The 27,701-nt window shown below is 36.1% G+C and overlaps 1 protein-coding gene across 1 annotated transcript in view; it reads left to right on the plus strand.

The window, feature by feature from the left end:
* Positions 1-207: 207 nt before the first annotated feature.
* LOC134418031 (uncharacterized) overlaps positions 208-27,701 on the plus strand; it is a 73,581-nt gene continuing 46,087 nt past the window's right edge. The window contains 1 exon segment of the mRNA XM_063155880.1: positions 208-517. Within this exon segment, the coding sequence (XP_063011950.1) occupies positions 208-517 (310 nt within the window).

A 27,701-nucleotide genomic window follows, 5' to 3' on the forward strand; every position in this document is an offset into this window, starting at 1 on the left:
AACTCATTGTCCTCTCCAGAAAGGTCTCTGAGCTTTGATTTCTCTTGCATGTGTGCGTCATGGAGCTCTTGATGGTTTTTCTTTAACCACTTACCAATTATCATGTACTGTAACTGTAACTAGGCCTTTGCAAGTGCCTAGTTACATACCCATTCACAGTTATGTTAAAAATGTTAAAAGCTGATGATATTTGAGAAGAAAGCAAAAATGTCAAAGCTTTGTTCCAAGACTCAGTGTCATGGCCCACTCTGCATCAGTGCTGAGTTCATTCCCCTCCAGGACACTCGCTGTTCAGAGGGCGTCAGCGCCAGCACCGGCAGAGTGCAGCGGGCAGCAGGAGGACAGCGGGTGGCAGAACTGACTCCACACGTGCTGACACCTCTCATCTGCAGCCAGAACAGCTCCCTGGGCTCCCATCTCTCTGGGAGGGTGTGCCACCATCCTCCCTCTGCCTCCCAGTCCAGGAGATCGCCCTCAAAGGCCACCACGTTGAAGGGAATGCCTGTTGCATTTGCTGGTATCCCTGTTGTTGGAAGGAATGATGAATCTGACTCCATGCTCTTAGAAGGTTAATTTATTATTTTATGATCTATATTACATTAAAGAATACTAAAATAAACTATACTAAAGAATACAGAAAGGATACAGACAGAAGGCTAAAAAGATACTAATGAGAACTTGTGACTCCTTCCAGAGTCCCAACACAGCCTGACCAAAACAATTCACAGCAGAAACCAGTGAAACAATCATCTGTTGGTAAACAATATACAAACACATTCCAAAGCAGCAAAACACAGGAGAAGCAAATCAGATAATTATTGTTTTCATTTTTCTCTGAGGGTTCTCAGCTTTCCAGAAGCAAAATTCTGGGCAAAGAGATTTTTCAGAAAATATGACGGTGACAAGCGCCAGACGCCATTTTCCCTCTGTCTGCCCACACTTGGAGCGCAGTGGGGGCTGCCATCCTGGAAAGGGTATTTCTGCCAACTGGGGAGTCTCTTTCTTCTGAGTTTGTTAGATTTAACAATTTTGTATTGACTGCTTATTTACCGCTATTTTTTGCCTGTTACAGTTTTGCTTGTTAGTAAACTGTTATTTTTTCACTTACATCTATTCATATTTCATTTCTGTGTATTGGAAGGGAGTGGATAAAACAAAAGGAGAGAACTCATTTTAGAGTGTTCTCCTTTAAACTGCCTTCAGCCAAGACCCAAATCCGTGTGGGCCTTATGGATTTCCAGAAGAGATGTTCAAGTGAAGTGAGCAATATTTTGAAGATTTTTGGCTGTTTGCTAGCTCACAAGAGATGGTCACTCAAGATAAACCCATGAGGTTGTGTTGGATGTTGATTTTCACTGCCTGCATTGATCTGCTTTATTGGATTTGTGCTGTCTGTTTAATATTGTGTTAGTATACCAAAGTGGTAACGCAGTTTGTGCTTTTTTTTTTTTTGAACCATTTCAGTTAGCATTTTAAGCACTCTGTTTTCACAGATGGTTTAAGCTTGTAAAAGCAATTATGTTTTTACTGTATGGTTCTGTTGACAATCTGCTTGTTGTCAAGGACCACAGACGGTGAATGCTACTTATTTCTCACTACTTGGGAATCCAGATTTTTTCATCTTTTTTTCCTGCATCATTTGCAAATCCTCAATTAAATTTTATTGGTGAGTCTTCAGTGACTCTATGTATAATTTAAAGAACGCATTTGTGTTCTCACGCTTGTTTGGCATTTTTGAATGAAGGACTATTTTATATTTTTCTGTATGCAAGTGCAACTGGAGTAGACCTGTTGCCACAAGCTTTTACAAATGAGTCACTAATGCTTTAAGATATGCAGAGATATTTACCTGAGAGGGACTAAAAGCTATACTGAGATGAAAATGTCTGTTTGGAATTTAAATATATGGAACTTGCTCATTTAAGCATCTTTCTCTGCAAGGTAATCCAATTTTGCTGTGAATGACATTAAATAAAAGAGTTGTTCTCAGTATCATGGGCCTGAGAATTTTCACCACCATGCTTAAAGAAGGAGCTAACCTTAAATCAATATAGTCATGCACAGAGAGGTGCTCTGATGTTCAAAACTACTAATTCCCTAGAAAACCACACTGCTTTTAAGTGCTAAGATATAGATTTTTTTGCAGCTTTCAAGACAACTTTAAGCTGCACTTTAACAAATGACCTTTATTTACATATTGCTGAATTCTGAATACTGTTCAGAAGGGTTTACTTCTTTGCAATTTGCAAGTGACATGGGAACAGATTTTCACTTTCTCAAGGAAAAAAATAGGAAGATTTATCTACCTTACACACTGTTGCCTAACCTAATTAGACAACTTAATGTACGGCCAGTCATCTCTTTTAGAAGAATTTCTTTTCTGAGTCTAATGGGACCAGAGTATTGCATGATAATTTATAACATAACTTTTTGGCACAAGAAAAAGTGAACAAAACACAATCTTGTTTTGCTTCAGTTGCTTTACATGCTTCAATAAATTAACTATGAATATGTGATATACAGATCAAAATTAAATATCAGTGTAGAAATTATGTTGCTTTCTTGGCAATAGCTAGTGCTAACCAAAGACAAAGCACTGAGCACTGGTGCATGCAGCTTTCACATCTTCAAGCCAAGCCAATTTTCTTGCATTGTCTTGAAAAATAAGCTTATGTGTTGCAATTTTCTAGATTAAAAAATGAGACTATTCCTTGCCATGCTTACAAGCAAAAGTAATAGCTCCTACTATTCCAAATTTAGAAAGCACCGTCTCTTTTAATCACATACTGGATTTGAAGTTGCTGCCTTTTTAAATTCAGAGATTATTTGATAAGGAATTTTATAATTTTCAGCAGCCCCAGTTTAGTTTCCAAGTGGTCCAAGAAGTAATGTGATTCCCCAGCACATGGGCAGTCCTATTCCATTTCTTTCTTATTCTCTTTTTTTTTTTTTTTGTGTGTGTGGAGCTTTTCACAGTATAATCTTTTCTTGAAAGCATACAGTTTATTTCTTGTATATTCTTAAAAAGACCAAAGACATTATTCAAACATTATTACTAAAAAATATAGTTTCTCCAACAAAATTTTCTTACATTGTGTTCTAATTATTGTAATTTCCATCACTTCCACTGTGATTTCTTTCCCAAATTACAATAATTAAATTAAAGGCAAACAGTGCTTGAGGTTATTGTACATTTTTTCTTTCATTCAATTTTTTTATCATTATTCCTGGAGGAAATATTGGGATTTCAGATAAGTGGAGTTAATTCTGCAATAGCAGAAGTGAGAGTAAATAAAGACTCTTATATCCTTAAGAGCTGCAAAGACTTTACGAAGCAAGAAATCCTTCCATGAAAATGTTCAGTGTAGAGCTGAACCCTGTCAGCTTAAAGAATGAAACATAAAAGTTGGCAACCAGGTTCTAAATGACATTGCATTCTCCTACATCATTAAAAAATGTAAAATAATCCTCTCTTATTGACATATAAAGTGCATGTATGAAATGCAGAGAGAATTTTGTTAGTGACAGAGACACATCTGTTTGGGAGAGCTGTAGCAATGGTTATAGCTGCACATGACAGAAATTGACTAAAAACCACAGGAATTTTTTACAGTTTTGACAGTTGGGAGTCTGTTCCATTACATCAAAATTTGGTCATGACTGATAATCTCTTCTCATTATCAAAGCTTCCAATTCTCACAGTAAAAAAATGTTCTCTTAACATAGTTATTTCTGCAGTGAAATTTAGAAATCACTAAGGCTTTCTACTTGGGAGGAAAACAACAAATATTTTTCAAGGCATTGATTACAGCAAGCCAATGACTGAGTGTTTCCTGGAGGGAAGTAAAAATCTGTTCTCCTAGCCATTGGTCTCTGGTGCTATTCAGCAAAGTCAAGTATTCATCTGAAATTACCAAAGCCAAACAACTCACTCCATTTTTCAGCTACTATTTCTTCAAGTAGGAGGACAAGGCTATTTTGACTGCACTTAATGTCCCAGGATTTAAAATTCTTTCTTCTGCTGGCAGTGGTCAGTGACCTGTGCTGTTCATTACCTAAGGCCTGAGCTGTAAAAGAACACAACATCTGAAAAATCCCTGAGTACTAAGAAAATACACATCTGTCTGCATGCCACTCCTGCTGGCTGACAATCTGCTGCCATTGAACACAATCCCAGGGAATGGGAGACCATGTGAACCAGTATACGCACACATATGTTAAGATAATATGAATCTGTCAGCTCTCTGAATTCAACATCCCAGATTTGAGTTCAGATGGAAAAAAAAACCCCAAACCACAAAGTAAGGCTTCTACAGGAATAAAAGTTATTTCTGTCATTGCTATGTCGTTTGTGTAGATACCTTTGCAGTGTCTGACATGACCCAAAGTTACATGGATCTTTAAACATCATAATCATTGAGTATAAACATTAATGAGATAGGGGATGGTGAATGCATGTTAAATTAAGTAGAGAATTTATGCACAGAGAAATACTAACAGCCATATATATAATGCCAGTGGTAATGACTCATTTAGTAAGATTTAACCCCAAGTTTAGGTACATTAAGCTGTGTTACAGGAACACCTTAATTGAAAATAGATCAAATTACTCTATAAAATGCCTGCAGGTGAAAGTGACAGGTAGTGTTTCATTGTTGTCTTTTAAGGTTGTTAAAATCTAGGGGTTTGACTGTTTGACTAGATGAGTTTTAGATGAAAGATCGATAGCAAGTCAAAAGTTTATCTTTACTTTCAAATAATTTCTAAAAACCCTATTAAAAGCTTTTGAAAAACAGTTTTTTCTCCATATCCCACTGGGCTGTATGAAGATTGTACTATGTGTGAAACTGAAATGCTAAAGGGTTAATAGCTCATACAAATGGCCATTTGCAAAAGCATCAGGTGTGTTGCTGAGGCCAGGTTTGCAGCTCCCAGCCAGAGGGTGGAAGGAGGAGAATTTTTTGTGCATGTGTTTGGGGCTGAAGGATTAGAATCTCCATCCCACATAAGACAGGAGTTAAGCAACAAGCTTGGTTTTGAGCCAGATGAAGGAAAAGGCCTATATGAGATTCTGCTATGTGGATAATGCTTCTTATTTTGTCAGTGTCCTCCCTCACACAACTGGCTTGGATGTAAAACTCCTGTCCAAGACATTCACACATGGGCCTGGGGGTGTTCCTCCCTTCTGATGTGTCATAATAGGCTCAACTACAGCGCCATGAGAAGCAGCAGTCATGTCCTAGACAGGATCTTAAACATCAAAAAACATCCATACTACCCTCAAACCCTTTCTGGGGCCTTCCACCAGAGGAATGTTCATGATCCACAGTGTTGCAAAAGATCCACAGTATTGCATCAGACCTGGGCATTCCCCCCAAACCTGGCTGCACAATAACCTGTTGAACTCAATGTTTTGTGGGCTTCTCCCATCCCTGGTGCATCAAGACTGCAACCATCACTTTAACCAAGCAACAACTGAATCTCACTACTGGACCCACAGGTGGCAATATCTATCCTCTCTATTGTCTGCTGTTATCCTTTCCCTTTCTTTTTTTTTTTAATTACTTTTGTATTTTCTTAAGTGATATCTTTATACTTTTTTATTGTTAAATTACTATAGATAATAACCAAAAAGGCTACATTGCTCCTTTCCACTGCAACAATTTTTTAAAAAAATAACCCTAGATATACCCATACACACACATACATATATATAAATACTGAATACTCAATATAAGCACACACACATGTGTATATATATATATGAATACTCGTCATTCAGTGTGCTTTCACTCTAATTCACCCCAAGGGATCTATTAACAAGAATCTCAGTTACCCTTGCCTTCAGGGGCAGGTTGTAACATAACACTAGGCAGCCGATTAAGCAATCATTTAGACAACATTTTTCTGTCACAAGTGAATTTATAGCATCTTTAGCTAATATCCAACAGTCCTGAACAGATAGAGAATTTAATAACTGGATGAATGTCTGAAATTGGATATTGTATGAAGTTAACTAAATTTGGCTAATTATCACTGAATTTACAAATATGTCATTCTTAACACTCTTTGACTTAGATTTTTACAATATTTGTTCCCAACATTGATAAATATTTCCTTTTTTATCTTAATAAAGGTTTCACTAAAAATGTCTTAATGTGAAAAAGGAAAACAAACTAAAACCCTTCATGAATTTTCTTTCTTAGATTCTAAACCACAAAGAAGAGATTCATCCAACATAACTTTGCTGCACAGCTAGTAAATTATATTATGCATGCAGAAAGAGAAGCACCCCTGCAGAATCACTGACTCCTGATATTCTAGAACTTTCTTTAAAGTAATTGTCTAGCCACTGCCTATGGAGAGAGTGCAGAGACTGTCACTGAAGTTATTGTCTCATCTAATTTTAGATGTCTGTAGTTCTCTATGTGAGCTAGTCACATATCTAGTGGTGATCCTGTGAATTCTAACACTTAGGGAGACATTTAAATCTAGGTGTCATGACCTGGAATTGAATTCTAGCAAGAGATCATATTTACATTGCTAAACTACAGATGATTAGGGAGAGAGAACATAATAAGAGATCAAAAATTAAAGAGAGAACGGAAAATCAATCTGCAGCTTCCTCATTAATTACCACATTATGTGCAGGCTTGAACTTTAGTATTTCAATTTCTCTCTTACCAAGACAAGAAGTTTCTCTCAAAAAGAGCTCAAAAAGAGAGGACTCAAAAGAACACTTCTGGTGATATTCTGCAAGGATTAGACTTGAGGGTATCCTGTTCAATGTCTTTTTCAAATTTTTGAAAGTAAACCTAAAACCACAACTAATATAAACATGTCTTGTGATCATGGCAGCAGAATAATTTAGAATCTCTTTGTAGGATGAATGAATGCAGCAAATAAACAAAATGAACATTGAAATGTTGCAAGGTATAGCTACATTGTATTTAGAAACCAGAAAAGAAATTAAGGATACCAGATGACCATATCTGGAACCTGGTTCTCAAATGAAGAATGTAATCTCAATTCCCAATATGATGCTGTCATAGAAGAGAGAAAGGAGACTTTTAAGCAATAGAAAGAGGTTTAAAAGGGAAGACATATAAAAATGATTTTTTCTGAATGCAGTATTTTTCTGATACTGGAAGACTGTGTGAATTTCTAGTACTCTCAAATTTAATGTAAATTTAAAAACTGAAGAAAATTTCATAAAAGGGTTTAAAAAGCTGGACTCATGAGACTTAAATAGCATGATTTTACAATGTATAAAAAGAAGATTAAACTATTATTCTTTTACAATTTTTATGCATGTTCATGGATGGAAACTGTCAGCTACTGTATTTGTAAAGCCATAATAAGAACCAGTGACTGAATCATGAAAACAGACACATTTGAATTTAAAAATTAAATTCTCCTTGTTAATTGAAAAGGTAATTAAGTCCTGGAATGAACTGTCAACTGAATTGGTAGAGTATTCATCTCTTAGTATGTTGGGTTTGAGAATGAGAGATATACAGAACGATATGCTTTACTCAAGTGCAAGTTATGCTGTAATTAGGACATAAATCATCAGGCTCAATATGAAGATAACTGAATGAAATGAAGCACAAGCCAAAAATAAGAAGTCACAGTAGTTATCTAGTTGCCTCTCCTGGCCTTAATTTCTAAGAAGCTGGTAGATAATATTGTAAGGGGTCAGATTCCCACCTGGCAAAATTTGGAAATAGAGCTCCTGAGTTGAGCTGTTTCTGAAATATTAAAAAAATATTTTTTTCTCTTGTTAAATACTTTGAGTACAGTCCTATAGCTAACATTAAAAAACAGTTCACTGGAAATCTCTTCAGGTTTTGAGTGTAATAATAAATTTGCTTTTGGTTAATGTGCTGATGCAGCCTTTGGTTTTGCTCTCAGTTATTGAAACAAGGGATATTATACTTTTGCAACATTCTTACTCTTAAGTATCACTGATGTGTCATGAAGACTCTACCTTGAATATACTTGTTTCTATCCTTTTCCTAAAATACTTTCTTGAATAGAACGTGACTTACTGTATTTAACATTAATCACTAAGATTAGAGGAAATGAAACAGAATGAGACCATGCCATTAAGTCAAATGATGCCAGCTCTAGTCCCTCTGAAATTTTTCATATGATGCTTGTAATCTATGCCCATATCCCTAACTGTTTTTTTTTTTTTTAAATTGAAATACATATGAGAAAAACTTGAAAGTCAAAGGTCTCTGTCTTATTTCAGTAACAGAGTTAAATGATTGTTGCATAAGAAGGAATATTGGCTTTATAGCTAGAGCAGGCACTGAGTGGGTTTAGTGGGTTTTAATTCCTGTCTCACTCATACTGTGGTCCTGGCATCTAATCATAATGCAGAAGCAATGGTTTGGCTCCAGTGAAACAGATTGTTTAAAGGAAGTTTTATATAATTTGATCTAAAAGAAGCAGCTATGTATTCAATATACTAATAAAGGATCTGTCCCAACTCGGAGATGTGGATTGAACATTTTAAAGATTAAATTCTTTTTTCATAATCTACAGAGTTGTGCAGAGCCTGGCAGACTCTAATAGAGTCTCTAGAGGGTCCTCCAGCAAAGAAGAATACACAAAAATTAAAAGAGGACCAGGTCCTATAAATGACTGGGTTTCGTTCCCTGAGGACAAAAATCATATTTCTGTCATCCAGCGTATTCACCGTATATTGAGCTCAAATTCATATCTGTTCTCAAGTACAGACTTACTTCCCATTTGCCTTCAACACAAATTTGAGACTAGGCAGTTTGGATTTTCAGTGTCTTTTAGCAGGGGATCAAGTGACTATCTTTTTACAGTGGGGATAAACCTCTTGTTTGATGCTTATTATAGCAACCACCTGCACCCAGTGCCCTTGCAAGGATGCTGCCAGGGCTGCCTGTGGGGAGAACCACAGGGATCTGAAGGCTTCTGAGTGGGCTGCTTCAGGCTGGGGTGCACCTGGCAGCTGAAGGTAGTGGTGACCTATGGAAGCACCTGATATGCCAGGCTGCTTGGGAATGCAGCAGGGTTGGCTCTGCTGCAGGGTGAATATCACACAACTGATGTCTTTTTCTAAAGCCGTGTAAAGAGTGCTCTGATGTTTTTACATGTCAGAAGAGAACTAGATGAAAAAACAGACTCATTTGTCCTAAATCAAAGCAAATCAACTTTTCAACCTCTGAGTCTATGTTGGAATGCAGTTTGAGAGAATCCAAAACCTAAACCGCTTTCTGTTCTTCACAGATGTTTTGGGAAAAAGATGTATGTAGGTGTTTCATGTAGTCTTTAAGGAAGAACCAACTTCTGTTCACCTTGGCAAGCATTTCAAAAATTATTAATTTTCTTGATATTAAAGTGAAATGTGTAAGGTATAAGCAAACCAAAACTGAATGATGATTCTGGAGAAAATCCTACTACAATTGAAATTACCTACTTCATCAGAATTCTGACTATGATCATTTGTTTTTATAAGAATAATTGATGGATTACATTAAGAAATTGTTGACCTTATTACAGTTTCTATTTAACATACATACAAAACTCTGCCAAGCTGTCATCTTTGTAGGCACTTTCAAAGATAAGGTCAGGAGCTGAAAGTGCAAAGGTATTGAATTGCCCAAAGCAATTACAAATAGGCATATGCTTAGACAAGTGACAAACAGTTTTATATAGAAATTTGCCTGAAGCAAAATAAATATCCCAGGAAAAATAGTCTTCCAGACCTCAGTGAAGAGCAGTGAAAAAATTCTATCTAGTCTGAAATAGTGGTGGAATTGGATGCTGTTTTCTTAGCAAAGAAATCTTATGTTACTGTCAGCAAGATAGAAGTGTTATAATTTTGTCATTTTCTTCAAAGAAAACTGGGATTTTGAGGTATTTTTGAAATACAAGTTATAGGTTAAAAACAATAAATAATATAGGGAAGAAGTTCTTGGCCACTGCTGAGAAGGGCCCTAAGCAAATCAGCTAACTAGAAATAAGATGTATTTCTATAGTTAACATTATTGGTGAGACAACAATGAACTTTTAAAGTCAGTTAAGAGGAATGTTACATGAGTATGAGCATTGCATGTTGTGTGTAGTCAGCAAAGAAACTGAATAATGAAAGTCATTGGAATGATAGCCCTCAGATGGGCTAAGGAACCAGGTGATACAAATGCTCAGAGGCCAAATTTTACCTTAGGAGTAATTTGTACTTTTCAGTGTTTTGTTGTTTTTATTCTGGTTTTTCTCTGGAAAAAGAAACAAAAAACAAACAAAACAAAACAAGTCCCTCCAACTTCTTCCCCACCCCCCGCTTGCCCCAGAACATTAAAGATCATCTTAGGTTTTCAAAAACAAGAGCATCATTATTTTCAGAAAAGAAACTTAAATTATGATATCAAATGTAACACCTGTATAAATCAGAATAATTCCATTCTGCTCTAGTCTGAAGTAGAAAACTGCAAAAGCCTCTGTTTTGACCTTATCAAGGATTTTCCTTTCCCTCAAGTGTTTTACTGCCATAAAAATTATGTAAATTGACATATTCTTGCAGAATGTGTAGATTTCAAAAAATTGGCTGCTTTTCTCGATGAGAGGAAAGGTCACAGGATGATTTTGTACAGGAGTACTGTACCTGTATACAGCATATGTATCTTCAGGTACACAATGCCATATGATCCAACCAATCTTTGATACAACGAAGTGCTTCCCACTGTAAGCAAAAATCAGGTTCCTGACCACCTGAGGAATCTGAATGCACATCAGTGTATTGGACATGGTGAGATCCATCCCAGGGTCCTGAGGGAACTGACTGTATGTAGATATCAAATCACTCTCGGTGATGTTTGAAAAGCTGTGTCAGTCAGGCACAGCCCCTGCTGAGAAGGGGCTGGTGGATGCTGGTGCTGCTGGATGGGAGGCCAGACACAGACATGACCTGGCCATGTGCTCTTGCAGCTCAAAAAGCCCCCTGTGCCTTGGGCTGCATCCAAAGCAGGGCCAGGATGGGGATTCTGCCCCTCTGCTCTGTTCTGCTCTGGTGACACCCCACCTGCAGTGCTGGGTCCAGCTCTGGGGTCCCCAGCAAGGGAGGACACTGACCTGTTGGACAGAGTCCAGGGGAGGCCACCAAGATATTTAGAAGGATGTAGAACCTCTGCTGTGAGGAAAGGTTGAGACAATTTAGATTGTTTGGCCTGGAGAAAGGAAGGCTTAAAAGGGAACTAATTGCAGCCTTCAAGTGCCTATAAGGGAGCTTATAGGAAAGATGGAGAGAGACTATCCAAGAGCATGTCATGACAGGACAACAGGGAATGGCTGCAAACTGAAGGAGAATAGGTTTAAAATATGTATAAGGAAGAGATTCTTTATTGTGGGGGTGGAGAGGCACTGGAACACGTTTCCCAAAGAAATTGTGGATGCCCCATCCCTGGAAGTGTTCAAGGCCAGGTTGGATGGGGCTTTGAGCAATCTGGTCTAGGAGAAGTTCTCCCTGCCCACAGCAGGGGAGATTGGAGCTTTGTGGTTTTCAAGGTCTCTTCCAACCCAAGCCTTTCTGTGATCCTGTGGTATAAAAGGATCCTAATATCCTTTGCTGCTGTGTTCCCTACTCATTTTTTCCACCTTTCCACCTTTCTTGCTACAACTGTTGTTACTAATGTGACTCAGATGCTTCATTTCAAACTTTGCCTTTCTTTCAAAGGAATCAAGCATCCTGGGAGTTTTATTCTATAAAACATTACAGTTGCAAAAGTTTTCCTTCCTAATTTGGACCATAAAACATGTTTTTCCAACTCTATGCAGTCACATGGAGTCACCTAACTTTTGCATACAGCCACACTATTTTTTTTCTCATAATTGAAGAGCATTAGCCTCATTGCAATAAAATATTTATTTTTTCTTTTTTCATTTATTATTAAATAAAATTTGAATGCTTTGAATCACTTATCCACTTAGCGCTCTCCCAATCCTTGTTTCAAATCAAACTTTGTTGGCAATGAGTTGGTGTTCTCTTATGTATTATTGCTAAAAGTATCAGAGAGCATAGGTCCCAAAACCAATTCCTGAACAATTCACTGTGAGTACATACATCAAATATTGGTTCATAATTGCATTTTCTCATGTATTATAGTAACTAGCACAGATTAATAGACTTAAAATTTTTATTGGTTTATATGTTGTGTGGGACTAAGTAAACTTGCAGAAATACATATTAACACAATACTGTGACATTTGTGATTTATTCTGCTTTTCAAAATTGGATTCCCTTAATAGCTGAACAGATAGTTTCCATTTGGAGCATGTAATTCAGTTATCATTTAAATATATTGTTCTATTATCCAAACTAAATAAAATAAGAGTTTGCCATCAGGACAAAATACCTCCTCAGGAGACTTCTGATTCTTCATTCCTAATGCCAGAATATGTTGTGAACCTAGACTCCTAAATTTTTGTAACAGAATCACTCCCATTTACCCCCTCCCTACTCATAGTGAGAGGACACACTGAACTGAGTAGATCTAAACAAATCTCTGCAAAGTGATACATTGGCAATGAAAATTGGTGAATAACTGCAGAGCACTGATGCTATTATCTCTTCTATGATAGCAGCAATAGCTTTCAGTTTCACAGCACTTTTTCTGAGCAAAAGGTTTTGTGTTTTCCAGAAAGTGGTATAGGGTTTTTTGAGACATAATTATGTCTCATATTCACTGTTCTAGGGAGAAAACTATAGCTTACTAAAATGTGACTGGTATCTCTGTATCTTTGATCATATTAGTTCTGTTGAAAAATTTCTCTTACATTTTACCAAAGAGATACATTATCATTTGATATCTCATGTGAGAGTAATGGAGAAGGAAGGAAGTATTTTAGTATTTTAGAAGTATTTGGGTAACCAAATAGCATTTTAAAAATTAGGTAAACTTTGGGAAGTGTTCGGTAATCAAAAAGAGATGGTGACAGGATGATACTAGGCTGTAACAATACTTAAAAATAATTAAAATAATACTTTTTAGTAGCACTTTTTTCCTGATGGATATATTCTCACATTCTTTCCAATATCACACAAGAAATAGTTTTCATTTTGATCTGAAAATAATTTAATATTTGTAAAGGGTCACAGGGCTACCAGATAAAGCAGATAAACTAAGCGAAGGATTGGCCACCTCTTCAGCAGCCTACAGGATGCAAAGGGCTTTCAGAAAGAAAAACAACATTATCAGACATTTTTTCTTAGATCAGGATGTTTTCTTAGCAGAAATTTGCAAATTTTGCCACAGACTGCAAGTCCTTATCTGAGAAATTTTACATTTTCCTATAATTTGTGGAAAATTTGCATACCTAATTAACTGACCTATTATGTCACTGAATTGCATTTGGAGAAGATTATGTTACTTTTTCATTCTGATCACTCATTTGCTATAACCTGTGATTTTCTTCTTGTTTTAAATGTTGAAAAAGTTATTAATGAGTAGCATTATATTGATCTGCTCTGGAAATGAGATTCCCCTATCTCACACATTTGTGTTGACGGGCCTTTCTTTGCAGGTCATGTGCAGGGTGGAATTAGTCCAAACATGGACATGCACAGGAGCCATGAAGCACTTCTGAAGAGTGACACCAAACCAAGTTGACAATTGTGTTTTTTTATGTATTCAGTAGCTTTTCTACTGGGGATTAGTTGTACAAGTATATCAAGTACTAACCTATACAGGAGCACCACCCCAGTGTTTATTCACTCATAAGCCACTATGATTCATGGCATCTACAAAAAGAAGCTAAGGAATCATAAATTTCTAGCTGGGATTTGAGCCAAGGCAAAAACAGAAGGCTAAGCTGATGAGAATAAGGATTTAGGATCCTTGTCCTACAATAATTAATTATGAGTTTCTTTCAGTTCAGCAGGCAGTGGATCAGGACATGTCAGACAGAAGGGAATTATTTCATCTCTGCCAGTCAATGACAGAATCTTAATAAGGAGTTTTCACAATAAAAAAAAAAAAAACTTTGATTATCATTCAAGAAAAGAGCATCACAGACCAAGAATTTTTTACCTATTATCTTTTCTGTGACAACTTCTAACAGGAAAGCATTGTATTTTGTTATAAAGAAATCTGGTGCTTACATTACTTTAAATCAGTCACTTTTACTGCCTTCAGACTTACCCTGAATGAAGACAAATTAAAAAACAGGATAAGCAGAGAAAAATGACTGATGACACTAATGAAATTTATATTCTTAAAATCTGTGTCCTGAAGTTAGATTTTCTCAAAATATGTGAGCTCTGGGCTAAAGCTTGTACTATGTGTGGAATGTTCATAGACATGTTCTGTGGTGTGAATTCTGTGATTTACACTGAAAACTCTGGAAGTGTTCAAGGCCATGTTGGATGAGACTTTGAGCAGCCTGCTCCAGTGAAAATTGTTCCTGCCCATGGCAGGGGTTGGAACTGGATGACCTTTAAGATCCCTTCCAAACCAAACCATTCCATGACCTCAACAACCAAATTCAGGTAACTGTCATATAATTCCAGATCATAATATTCCTAGTTAATCAGAATTGCCTGCATTGCAGAATATACATCCTTGAAATATATCCAACTAGATAGTAACAGAATCAGGCTTAGATCAGTGCCATGTGTCTGATTTATGGACCAGATGCTAAGATAATAAGACAGGGAAGTAAACATATCTGTCAAAAATTGTAAAGCCTTTTCTATGCTATTGATATTTTTTCAATATGTTTTGAAAATAAAATAGTTCATAATGGTGATGCTAGAAAGCACTCCCTTCATTCTAACAAAAGGCCTGCAGAAAAGATACGCAAAAACTTTACTACTGTTCTTGGCAACTCACTATGCCACGTGTATTCTGAAGCAGATTTAATTTGAATTAAATAGAAATAAAAATTATTTACAATTGCACTCTAATGACTGTAATTTTCATACAAACTGTAACTTACAGACACAGTATGCTGCACCTTGTAATAATATCTTTCCTGTTTTTCTGTCTAGAGGAAAAGTCTTGCTGCATATATTTTTAATCACTAGACAGAAAACTCTGGACTCCACTGGAAAGGTTAATACAAAAGTAAAACAGAAAAAATCAATTTTTTCTGTTATGATGGAGTTGATATATTTTCAACTGGCTCATCCACCAATACCTACATTCAACAAAATGTTACCGCTGTGTGTTTCCTTATCCAAGGGTACTTAATTCCACCAGGATATCCGTACTAACCATTTAACTCATCAAATAGCTCTTATCCTGCTCATTTAGTCTTGAAGCCAAAATATCTCCATTATAACTGCAAGGAGCTAAACATTCTTCAGTGCCAGATGGTTTACAAATTGGTCTCATCACAGAGTAAGGGATATCATCATGCCCACAATTTGTTAATATTGCAAATTCCTCTCCTCCTGTAAACTTAATATGACAGAGTTCTCAAATTTGATCTCCAACTTAGCAATTGATATGTATTAAACCTATAATCAAATAAAATTGTAATAATTAGCAGAATATTAACATTTTTGCAATGTCAGCAAATAAATATCCAACTTGAGAGTCAGTGGAGGGATCAGCTGGAGGCAGAGGCTCAGTAAAAGTCAGACAAGTTTTGCAAATGCAATTTTAGAGCATATTAGGGGGCTACTTCAAAGTAGCTTTGTTTCTCACCAACCACTGTAAACTTTTGTTTGCCATGTAGGAGCATTCAACTATTCATGCCAAATGAACAAAAATAAATCACTGCCTACCCTATGCCATGAAAGTTCCTCCCTGAAAAAGATTTATAACTTAGTCTTCATGTTCTTGTACATTACAATTTCAGTAAATTACTTGAGGGAATTTAAAGACTAATGCATGATAACAGCACAAGTTTTATCTTTAGGAAGCAGCTAAATGCAATTTTGTGTCATCATCTATTTTGACTGGGAAAACTTAACTGAGAAGACTAAAATAGTTAAAGAGTTTTCTGGCTTTAAAAGTTTATTCTAAAATTCTAAATGTATCTTAGGCTGCAAATGGCTTTCACACAGGTGGGTAAATGATACACCTTCAATACTTTTTTACATTTGAAAATGGAGGTGCAACCATAAGTTCAGAACCTTCAATAATGAGGCCCAAATTTGTAATGACAGTGGAATAAAAAATTAATTGCTTGAAATTTATCAAAGATTTTTTTATTACCTTTTAAAAAGAAACCATACTTAGACAGTGATATAAAAAATGTAGTAAAAGCTCTTACAATGAATCATAAAGTTCTGTAATTCAAGGCACTGCCCACTGCTGTCTTTGCAGGACAGTAGAATGCTGATATATTCACCTATTCTTGACATCATGAATTTCCTTTACTGAATTAAGGTGTGTCTTCACTGTGGTTTTCAAAAATTATTGAGTAACCATGGACTACTGCTGCCACAGGTACCAAATACACAGGGCTGATCTGCTGACTAGAGCTCTGGCAATTTGAGAGCACACCCTCTCAGTAAAACCCAGGCTTTTGCATTGTTGCTACAATTCCAAATTTGTTTTGCTGGGAGATATCCCAGAGCTCCATCCCAGTACAATTTTAAAGACAGCACATGCAAGGTATCTGTATCACCCTGCTGGAAGGGTGCAGTTCCAGAGTTCCTAATTATTCTGTATTATTCTGTGATTATATGGCCTATCAAATGTAATTGCAAGAGGTTTATTTTAATATTTCTTGAGCTGGATTAGAAATATACACATATTTTTCCTGTATTGATTAATGTATGTCCTCAGCCTAGATTTTCCAAAGCTGTTCAATGGTCTATACAAGTTTTATTTTATTTGTGGTTTGAACATGTGAATATATCAAAGCCAGATAATACAAGACTTCCTGTGACATTTTGCAAAATCATTCAGATCACTTGCCTTTCTGATTTCAGATGAGTTGCACTGAACACAGGTCAGTCTCTTGGTGTATAATTTTCTGGTTACTGGCTTTTGTCATGTTCTTTCTCTGTCTTGTTACTTATTTATTGATTACCCCTTACTCCAAGTGAGACTAAGGCCACAGAACTGATACTTTTTAGGAAGTGAAAGTCATTCCTCAATACTATTAAAGTCCCAAACCAAATTGGTTTTTCATGCTTGCCCTGCCAAACAATTTTCAACAGTTTTGAGAGTTTCTTTTTCCAATGAATAGGACTTTTCATTCTATTTTCTTCCTCTGCATTATGCAGAATCTTTAACAAAGATGAATAAAAACAGCATGCATTTTTTCTGTACTTCTGCAACACCACAGTGGTTCAGTGGATTTGTAACAATCTATAAGATCATTACGCACCCCAGCATGAAAGGCAAGTTGTCTATTTTCTTTGGAGAAATTTTTGAGGAACTGATAGTATCAAACTAAATTTCTAGTCTTTGTTCACTTGAGCTCAGACAGAAGGCCACATGCTTCTTCATGACAACAGATTTTGCTAGTAATGGCCAAAGACAGAAACTGAGGAAGAAGATATGAGCTGGACACCTCCAAGACCCCAGTAATGCTGGACAGAAAGCAAATTTCTTATTCTTAAAAAAATATTTTGCAAAAGAAGTTGCACTGTGCTTACAGATGAAGTCACAGCCTGTGGACAAGAAAAGATACTGGGTAATTGCCTGTCTGGCAATGGTAATTGCCTGGAAACATACAGGGCAATTCCTTCTCTAGTGTAGCTATTACTTACATGACAGAACTGCAGACTGTATATTAGAACCAGCATCTCTAGAAATGAAGGATCATTGTTCCTGTATTCATGTCTTTCAGCACTTCTTTATCTGAAAAAATAAAGTCCCTTGGTGTTTTTTTATAGCACCTGATGTGTTCACTCAGGAAAATCTTTTGTCTAAATGTTCTGATATTTTCTAAGTTAAAAAAAAATCAGCCTAAATACCACAAAGTGGAAAAAATATATCCTTGATGATTCACAGCTTCATTCCTGTGAAGTTATCTAAATGTGCATATGCACAGCACAAGGTATATATCTGAAGATGGGAAGATCATTTTCAATCAACGCAGAGATTTTTAAATTTGCAACAGAAGTTTTGTGTTTTCTCCTCTGGGTAAAAAGGGAAAACATCTCAAAGCAGATGAAGATGCTGAATATAAATATCAGAAATGCATCAAAGGAAGAAGGTTTGGGTAATGGCTTATAACAAAAACTCTAGGGAAAATGAATTATCTGTTTTCCTGTAATATTTGCCACCTAAGCAAAACAAGCACCAATTTTATCACACTGAAGGAAATAGTTTTCATCATATTAAAGACTTATGAACTGTTTTATGGCACTGGTAAACAATCAAAGAGTAGTTTGAGCTTCTGTAAGCTCATAGTTTCTCATTAAAAATGGAAATAAATAGCTTCCCTTAAAGTCAGGAAAGGAGATCAATGCTCATGCATAGTTGGTAAAGCAATATTTGCTTATGCAGACTAATGAAATTTTTTAAATGACAGTAAGAAAAGCTTATGTCAGTATGTAAGCATCCATTGAAAACTTGCAGTATCTGTTACCTAACTTGATCAACACAACTCTTTTTGAAGAACCAAAATGACCACAAAAAACTCAAGTGCTGAGTAAAAGTGTTTATGATACCATGATTATATAGGCTTTGCTGTATTTCTCTTAATCAATCTCCTGTCCTGTTTTAGAAATTTCTATGTAATTTATTTTATCCTTATCTGGTGCTTGAACTCTGAATTTTCAGTGTTTATTAGTTGGGATTGTAATCACTTTGTGCTCATACATTGCCAAGTCTGAAATCACTGAAATCAGTAGGTAAAGAAAAATAAGGAAATGCCCAGAATTTTCTTTTCTTTTTTTTTTTTTTTTTTTTCTCTAATATGCAGTTAGAGATTATACACCCTTCTCTGTTTCCACTGAAAAGCTTATCTGTATTTCTGTTTACTGTTTATATTTCTTCCTTCCTACCTCCTTTTGCTCTGAGCTGTGAAGAGGAAGTTCAAATTTGTACTTTCACACTGGCATTTACCTAAATTTTAGTTTCTCTCATTTCTGTCTTTCCCAGCTAGCACAGTTTTTCTTCCCTTGCAGATCTTCCTCTCATGCCCCTTTAGTGAGGTTTCTTACAGATACCTGTACTTCAACACAGGCCCATGTACCCCTGTCTCAGTGCCTTTCAAGTATTCTTTTCAGTCTTTATTCCAGAACTCCTCACAAAAGAGATGGTAGGCAGAAAAAAAAGGAGGAAGACTACACAGGGACAAGTATGCACCATGAAAAATTATTGTCATTTCTTTTAAAGGGCTGCCTGAATTCCTTTACCTTTTGCAATAAAATGATTAATTTAAAGAAAAGGAGAGAAATAAATATGAGATGGAAAAGTAGCAGATTTTCTTTAAAAAGCTCTCTGGAAATAACAAAGTGGGTAGTACATGCTGGGTTTGATTACAAGTTCAAATTCTTGCTCCTATTTCCATATTAGTGCTAAAATGATAAAGTCTTGTATGTGGGTATTTCATCCTAACATCCCTGTAAAGCCTGCAAAGCTCTTAGCTCACTGTGGTGTTTGAGGCAGACTGGCATTATGCTCTGTTCATTTTCAACCTGCAGCTGTGCTTAAGAGATTGTGCCTGAGCTTTGCTTTGGTTTAGGCTTTTGCTTTTTTACTGCAGAGGCACCAGCAGAATAAATATACAGGTTAAACTTGTTAGAGGAGGAGGACAAAAGAGACATTGGAGGGATGCATTTTGTGAAATGGGTATTGATTTGGTAATAACCTGTTTTAATTGCATGGTAGAAGGAAAATGAACACAATTATTGTTCTCTGGGTAAAGAAATGTCTTTTTTATGTTTAGAAACAATTCCTAACACAGAAAAAAAATTATAAAATTTTATGAGGATCTCTTCAAGGGATTTAAATGCAAATTAAACCTGATGTATTCTACATATGTTTCATGCCACATAACAAAATCTACCATTAGAGAAAAATAAAATACACTAAAAAGAGCTGCTTCAGCCTTCAAAGCTAGTTAATCAGGTATCACAGCAGTGGAGATTAATCAAAGATTCCTTAATTGCTAGTTAACTGGACCTTTTTTTGAAATATATTGTCTTCCTCAGTTGTAGTAAGCGGATTGAAAACAAAGACCACTGTGGTTTAGCAGAATACAGATTTGTTAAATGAGGTTAAAGTGAGATGTTAAAAAAAAAAATCTGTGGGCTGTGGTTTCAGTAGAAAGCAACCTACCTCACTTCTTTCTTTTCCCTTCTCTATCCTGAAAGTTCACACCAGCAGGGTTGCTGTGTGGATACAGAATAGGGAAACTGGTCTAAATTAAGGTTCTCCAGTGCTTCTTAAAAGCTGCATTTCAAGCAAAGACAACAATGCCAGCAAATATTAGCATGTGTTTCAGAACTAAGCAGTGATTATAGCTCTGCAAATTAGAACTGACTCATGCAGTTTGGCCTTGGGTACCAGATAGCTGAGCAGGGCCTTTCCTCAGCAGTTCTTTTGGATATGATGTGGTATCTTTTAGATAATGCTGTTTATTTTGGATTACAATGTGTTTTGAGAGAGCTGCATCACTGCCTTTTTTCTTCCTCTGTTATGGGTTGTTCCTCACTGTGAAACTAGAAAGACAGAAACCCATATTCAGAGGTGAAATATGGTTAAATTGCACATATAAATGTGCCTGGTCATTTTGGCCTTCCCCCTAATACCTGAGGGCTGTGGGCACAGCAAAGTATCCCAGGGGGTTGTGTGGCATAATTTATTTCCTCTTTTCGTATTTAATTAGCAAAAAGAGGCCTAATTTATAGTCAATGTGGACTATCACTACAGCTCTATAATTCATGCAAAATGAACTTCTGCTACAATTGTTTCTCTGAAAGCTATCTTGCAATAATTGTTCAAATTGCTTTTGTGTAGGAGTAATGTGGAAATTTTACCATTATGTTTTAATTGCTTTAATATAGGGAAGGCAGCAAAACCACAGTTAATTTCATATATTTTGTAACTCTTACTATTAATGTAATTTTTACTGTAGAACTGCACACAAATGAATGTAACACATAGATCACATAGCAGTGATACATATCACTTGGGTATCACTTTGAAGAACATCTATTTCCTTCCCATTTAAGTGCTGTAGCCTGCTAAGTTTCCTTAAATATTTCTCACCCTAAACCCATTAAATTGTAAGATCTACAGTACTGGTTTTGCCTTTTTAAAAAACCCTCTAAACACTTTGTACTGAAAAGTAACATCAATTGGTTTTCTTCCAAGTTTGCTAAATTCTTGAACTTTTTCAAGTTACACGTCTGGATCTCAGGCAAGTGCTGGAATGCAACCCACAGTTAAGATGTACAAAATTCATGCCTGTATTAACATTTCCTACCCACTAACTAAGCAGCCCCGTTACAGAATATGAATTTTACTGAGGAACTGGAAACTGAATCAGGTTAATAATTTGAGAGCTTCAATTTCCTTCATGAGTGTGTGCCTGAGACTGTGAAGGATTTATACAAACTATGAATGTGGTAACAAGTTCATCCAGAGAACATCCATTTTATGCTGGAGAACTAAAAATATGGGCATGGAAGAACTGTAAACAGAAGCAAAAGGTTCTGGCTGGGGCTTCTGTTATGAACTGCCCCAAAGGCAAGGGCAGCTGAGGTTCTTGTTAATAGATCCCTTGGGGCAGATTAGAGTGAAACAACACTGAACGACCAATGTTTACAGATTTGTGTTTCTGTAGCAGGTTTATTTCTTTTAAATTGGTTGCAATAGGAAGGAGTTATGTATCATTTTGGTTATTATCTGTATAAATGCAACAAAATGTTCAAAATGATGGTCACATTCTTTATTCCCTGCTGGAGGGGGAAGCCCATGATGCACAAAGTTCAATGGGTAAATTAAGCTCAGGTCCCTTCCCTGGGTGGGGGAGTTTTAAATTTTCTGGTGCAAAGCCCCAGAAATTAGTCTGGGAGCACTTTGGAGGTTTTTCTGGTGCTTTATGACCTCTTCTAAGACATGCCAGTGTAGTTCAGCCAGTTATGTCCCATCAAAAGGGGCATGAATTTCCCCCTTTCAGGGCAAATTTCAGGCCTATTTGTGAATATGAATATCCCAATCCCTTCCCCAGGACATGGGGGTGGGGGATTTTTTCATGTGAGCCAGTTGTATAAGGGAGAACATTGGCACAAAGCACTATCCTACCTATCAGGATCTGCTTCTTATCCTTAAGCCTTTTTCTTTATCTGGCTCAAAACAGCAACTTGCTGCTAAACAGATATTGGTTTGTTGTGGTCAACCTGTGGTGATGCTCAACCCCTCTGCACCTGGGCTATTCTCTGCAGATCAGATTTTTTGGCACCATACATCCAAAAGCTCTCCTCCTCCCCCACTTTTGTTGGGGATGCAAACCCTGCCTCAGCAAAGCACCTGCTGCTCCTGCAAGGGGACATTGTTGAGTCACTGACCTTGAGCATTTCAGTCTCTCACTGTTTCTGATAAGGTTGTGCTGAGGGAAGAGATGGAAAAATATCTTATTTGAATTTAGAGGTTTTGGTTCTTTAAAAAAAGATAATCAAGAATCTAGTTAGTAAATATTCACCCATTAAGTTGTTGTACAAAATTGTTGAAAGCAGGCATTAACTTTCTAGAATGAGCAGCACTGCACATAGACAGCTGGATCCAGTGAGTAATGTCTGCTGTCAATTTCTAAGGAGAGCAAGAGAAATGTATAGCACTTTATGTTTTCCAGGATGAATGTGGCAGTATCTTGTGAACTCATACATATTTTCCTGGCTATAATCAACTCAAATTAAAATGCAAAAATTAAGGAAACTAAGTAGCTATTAGAAATCTTTGTCAAAATATCATTCATTCAGAGTCTCCTATTTATCGTAAGTATCACTCTAGTTTAATGATGTTCAAAGGGAGTTTGAAAGTAAATTGCGTATGTCTCAAACACCCCTGAGACATTTTTAAAATTCTCATTTAGGCCACATTTTCTCTTGTCTCACTTTCTTACTCTTTGTTTCTAATCATAATGACTAGTCCACAAGTATTCAATTGTCAATATGTGGACACCTCCTAGACACCTCCTAGAAAGCTAATATATATTACCAGAATTTTGCTTGTTTAAGGTTATTCATACTGCATAACAAAGGGAGAATTTTTGTGAAGACACTGGCATATTGGCTGGGGACATTTAATATTTTCTGTAGAAGTAAATCAGAGCCCACTAGCTGATCTAATGCACTTTGCCTGATGGAAAAGGCATTTTCTGTCTATAATGAGAAAATGCTAAAGTTATTTCAGAATGTAAGAAGAATTCACCTTTAAATTTTTCATTTATGAGGGTTCAGAATAAATATGAAAATATTGGCAAAAACTGAAATGAAATAAAATAAATAATAAGATTAACAAATGAAATAAAATTTAATTAGAGGAAAGAGCCTTTAACAAGGAACAATAACAAGTGCCTGTGTCTTCTCTAATGAGTGTTTGATTATTTTATTTTTAAACCAAGGATACAATAAATTTCCTTTGTGTTCAACTTTTAGCAAATCAGTATTTTAATGTGGATTTTATTCCATTGTAGATTTCATGGATAACTGCAAAAACTTTTATCGTATTTGAAGAAAATAATTTTCTATATGGGGACAATCTAGCCCTCCTTTCTGGCAGTTCCAAAAAAAATTACATAAGAGAAAATTTCTGGGTATTTTTTTTCCCTGCCTTTGTGTTTATTGGTGAGAATAATTGTCTACTTTTTTTTTTCCTTATGGATGCAACTCTTCTATAACTCATCCTGAAGTTTTCAAGGGAGAAATTCTAGAAGGAAGACTAATATGTGGGTTGAGAAATGAAGTCAGAGCAGTAATTGATATCAGGCAAGCAGCTCAGGTCCTAATATCGCTGTACAGCTCACAATGAAATAATAAAAATATTCTTAGAACTTTAAGGAGATAAGTTTTTAGTGCTGTGATGCATGGAAGCAAGACAGGTAAGTGTAGAACTAAAAGGGACACGACAGCATTTTATTTAAGTTTCAGCATAATGGTGACTATGAAAGTAAAAAACTGAAATAAATCTACAGAAATTTCTTCACGAGCTCTGAATCAAGTTCATTCTGCACTGTAAAATTACAGAGTATCTTTTGACTTGAAAAATAAACTGTCATTTCATTGTACATAATGAAGAAGGGGAGACATAATGAAGAAAATTAGATTATTTGCTTTTCACACTGTTAATTTTGGGGAACTGCACTTTGAAATATGTTTCTGAAAATCCAGTGAAACTGAATCATGTCCTTAATTTTCAAATCCCTGACCCATGCTTTCCAGAGCCGTAGGTTTTCCCCAGCTGTCAAACAGGGCTGTAAGTCTGGCATTTCCAGTAACAAAGTCTGTGATCAGTAGAGTCTCTCACAGAGGGCTGAGGACAGCTGCACAGACAAGTCATTAAACAGAGACAATGGTAAGACAGCAGTCTGCTGCTCCTGCTAGGCATGCACAGTACACATCCTGCCTGCTGGTCTATTACTTTCCCAATGACTCCTTATGTGCTTGCTTCCCATATTTTATTGATAGGATCCTTTGAATTCTCATGTTTGTTTTCATGGCTAGAACTTTATAGCCTCTTCCCCTCCCCTCTTTTGTAGTCTGCTATGCAAGACTGCTAGCAGACATTTTTCTCCCTGCATTTTCTGACTCTATTCATAATTTTCTAGAATCCTTAGTCCAACTTCCACTCAAATTCTTTTACATCTGTTTGTCTTCAGTTTGGGAATCTGGATCACTTTATTGCAAAATTTTCTAGGTCTTCCTCCCATAAGTCATGCATGTTTTTCCTCTCCTTTTCCTAAGATCTCTCATTCTCCCAGCCCTGGAAAAAACTCCTAATTTCTTCTGCTTCTTGTTATCCCCTTCCCTTTCAGGACCTGTCATGGGCTGTATGAGAAATTTGTTTCCACTGTTCTAGTATTTTATAGGCAGACAGTGTTTTAGGATACCAGTGTCTTAAATTTCATTGAGACAATGATGGGCCATTAAAAAACTCTATGGTCTACAGGGAATTACAAATACCCCTGCTAGGATGCAAAATCCTTAGCAGCCATGTCCATTATTTTCATTTCTGATTTTTTTCTACAGTCCTTCAAAACTATCCATCGCTTATTTTCCAATTGTTTTGGAATGCTCTTTCACTGATCATTAAACACCCTGCTCTGCTAAACATTGACAATAATCTATTCTTTTCTGTTCTTCACCCTCTATTCTTTAAACTGATGTTTTTCATTGCAACAATACTGGCTCAATAATCTTGAACAATGCAGATACAGTTTTCTACAATAAAATATTCATGCATTACATTGGTGTTAACGTAAATAGTGTGCCAACAAAGCAGCAGCCTGTACTTATTCTATTGAGCAGAATTTAAACTTCATTTAAGTAAAAGCAGTAACTTTATGCTCAGTTGCAGAATATTTATTGAAAAGCTTTCATACATTAGTGCTTTTGCTGTTTCTAGAGGTACAGAACCTCCACATTTCTCAGCCATGGAGTATCAGCAACCTCTATAACAGAGGGAATATTTTTGACAAGTAGGAAACACTGAGTGAGCTTGTTTGAACTCTGGAAGTGTAGCACAGCTAGCCTGGGGTATCACAGCTATCTGTTAAGGATATATACCCTACTCATCCTCTGCTTATGCCTTTTCTCAATTTATACCATGTGAACAAAAGTTGCCTGTTTCATTAGAGTTCTCTGTGCTTTGGTTATGTATCTGGGGAATAATTGCAGTCATGCCCATTGCAATTCCATGCCACAATACTCGTGTCCACAGTTTGGGGTCTTTTGCTTTAAATGCTCCAACCTGAGACTGAGAGATCAACCCTCACATTGCTTTCAGTGTTCTCTTCCTTGATCACTGGCATAGACACCAGGCTGGATGGGGCTTTGAGCAATCTGGTCTACTGGAAGGTGTCCCTGCCCATGGCAGAGAGCTGGGACTAGATGGTCTTTATGGTCCATACCAGCCCAAACCATTCTGTGATTCTATAATAGAGCATAATAAAAAAACCCACCACATCAATGGACATATTTTGACTACATAAGATTAAAGCCAAAACATAGTGAAATCTAATTAAAAAAACCTTTTCAAATTAATTCATTTTCCACCATGGTTCTTCTGTAATTAAAATTGCATTATACTTGATAATCTGATTACTTTAGGGTTCTATTTTTCTCCAAGCATTGCTGCAAACTTCTACAGGCAATAAGATAGTGGAGAACAAAAAGACCCTCCTAAAGCACTTAAAACAACACAAAACAAGCCATCTTGGGTATTAAAACACCATTACCCAATATTCTGTCATTTAGAAATAGTATAAATCTCTGTTTCTTTCTATCAGAATAGGAGCTGTAAGCTCTGTGTCTGATGGAAAAACAAGATGTGGGTGTTTTTGTGAGCTGTGTTTGTGGGAGTTACAAACTGAGTAGTTTTCTGATTTTTAGAACATTATTTTAAGGTTGAAAAGTTCACCCAACATATGCTTAACAACTTGAAATATGGCCATCACATTTTCTCAAACTTTCTTGCTTTTACTACAGAAGCTTTAAAAGTATAAAAGCTTCAAATAACTTCTTTTCCTTTTGCAACATTCCTCATTCCTTCAACATGGGAGATGAATTTACTTTCTGCCTCACAAATTTTCTCACATTTAAAAGGTTCCCATCTGTCACACATACATTTTTTCTGAAGATTAACTTCTTCCTTTTCTTTCTATCTTTCATATTCCTCCTTTGTCTTAAATGGGGAAATATTGAATTGTTTCCTTTTGAAAATCCTGCTTTAGCTATTCCTGCTGTTCTATTGCTGAATTATAGATAGTTTATGGATTTTTTTTTCAGCATCACCATAGGGCATTATTTTGTTTCATCTCACATGCTAAATGGCATAGAGATTTATTACTTTACTTACTAACTCCTCAAAATGTTCTCACTTGTTGATATGCAGTATTTGGGTGGTGGATCTCAAGGGACAATGCATGTGCAGCATTCACTGTAATGAGATATCATATTCAAAAGTAATTAAGTGCTCCTGAACAAAATTAACATATTTGATTTATATGGGTAATTGAGAAATATAGTTTAGAATGAAGTAATTTTTATGTCTTTTTGTTTGCCCTTCCAGATTTTGAATTGTTGCTATTTTTAGACTAGAAATGTAATTGAGATATTTAGTATCTTAGTAACTACTAGTAATCCAGAACTTTAGGGGAACAGGATGATTTACCCTACTTTAATATACATAGCTGCTTATCTGTGTGAATACAAATTTCAATATTGTATATGGATCCTCCATTTTCATGTGACCATTATATAGTTATGTGTTGAATGTTCTCAGCTTTGAAAAACAGATGGTCATTTTAAAATGAATAAAATAATTCTAAAGACAAGGGCTTTTTCTTTAAGCTTCATGCATTGAAAATGGTAAGAGGTTAAACTGTATGTTTTTCAGTCTTAAGAATGACCTTTGTGCTATTATTTAATTTTTATGAGGTGTCATCTCATGAAACTGTGTCTTTTATTTGCTTAAGGCCTTACAGCAGTACTCACTAAAACTTTCCTATTTAAGGTAAAAATCTGGTATTCATCATCTGATAGATGAATCTCTTCTTCAAAATGCTAGTAGGCAGTTCAGCTAGGAAAA

Source organism: Melospiza melodia, chromosome 4 (assembly GCF_035770615.1).
Source record: "Melospiza melodia melodia isolate bMelMel2 chromosome 4, bMelMel2.pri, whole genome shotgun sequence".
NCBI classification, from domain to species: Eukaryota; Metazoa; Chordata; class Aves; order Passeriformes; family Passerellidae; genus Melospiza; species Melospiza melodia.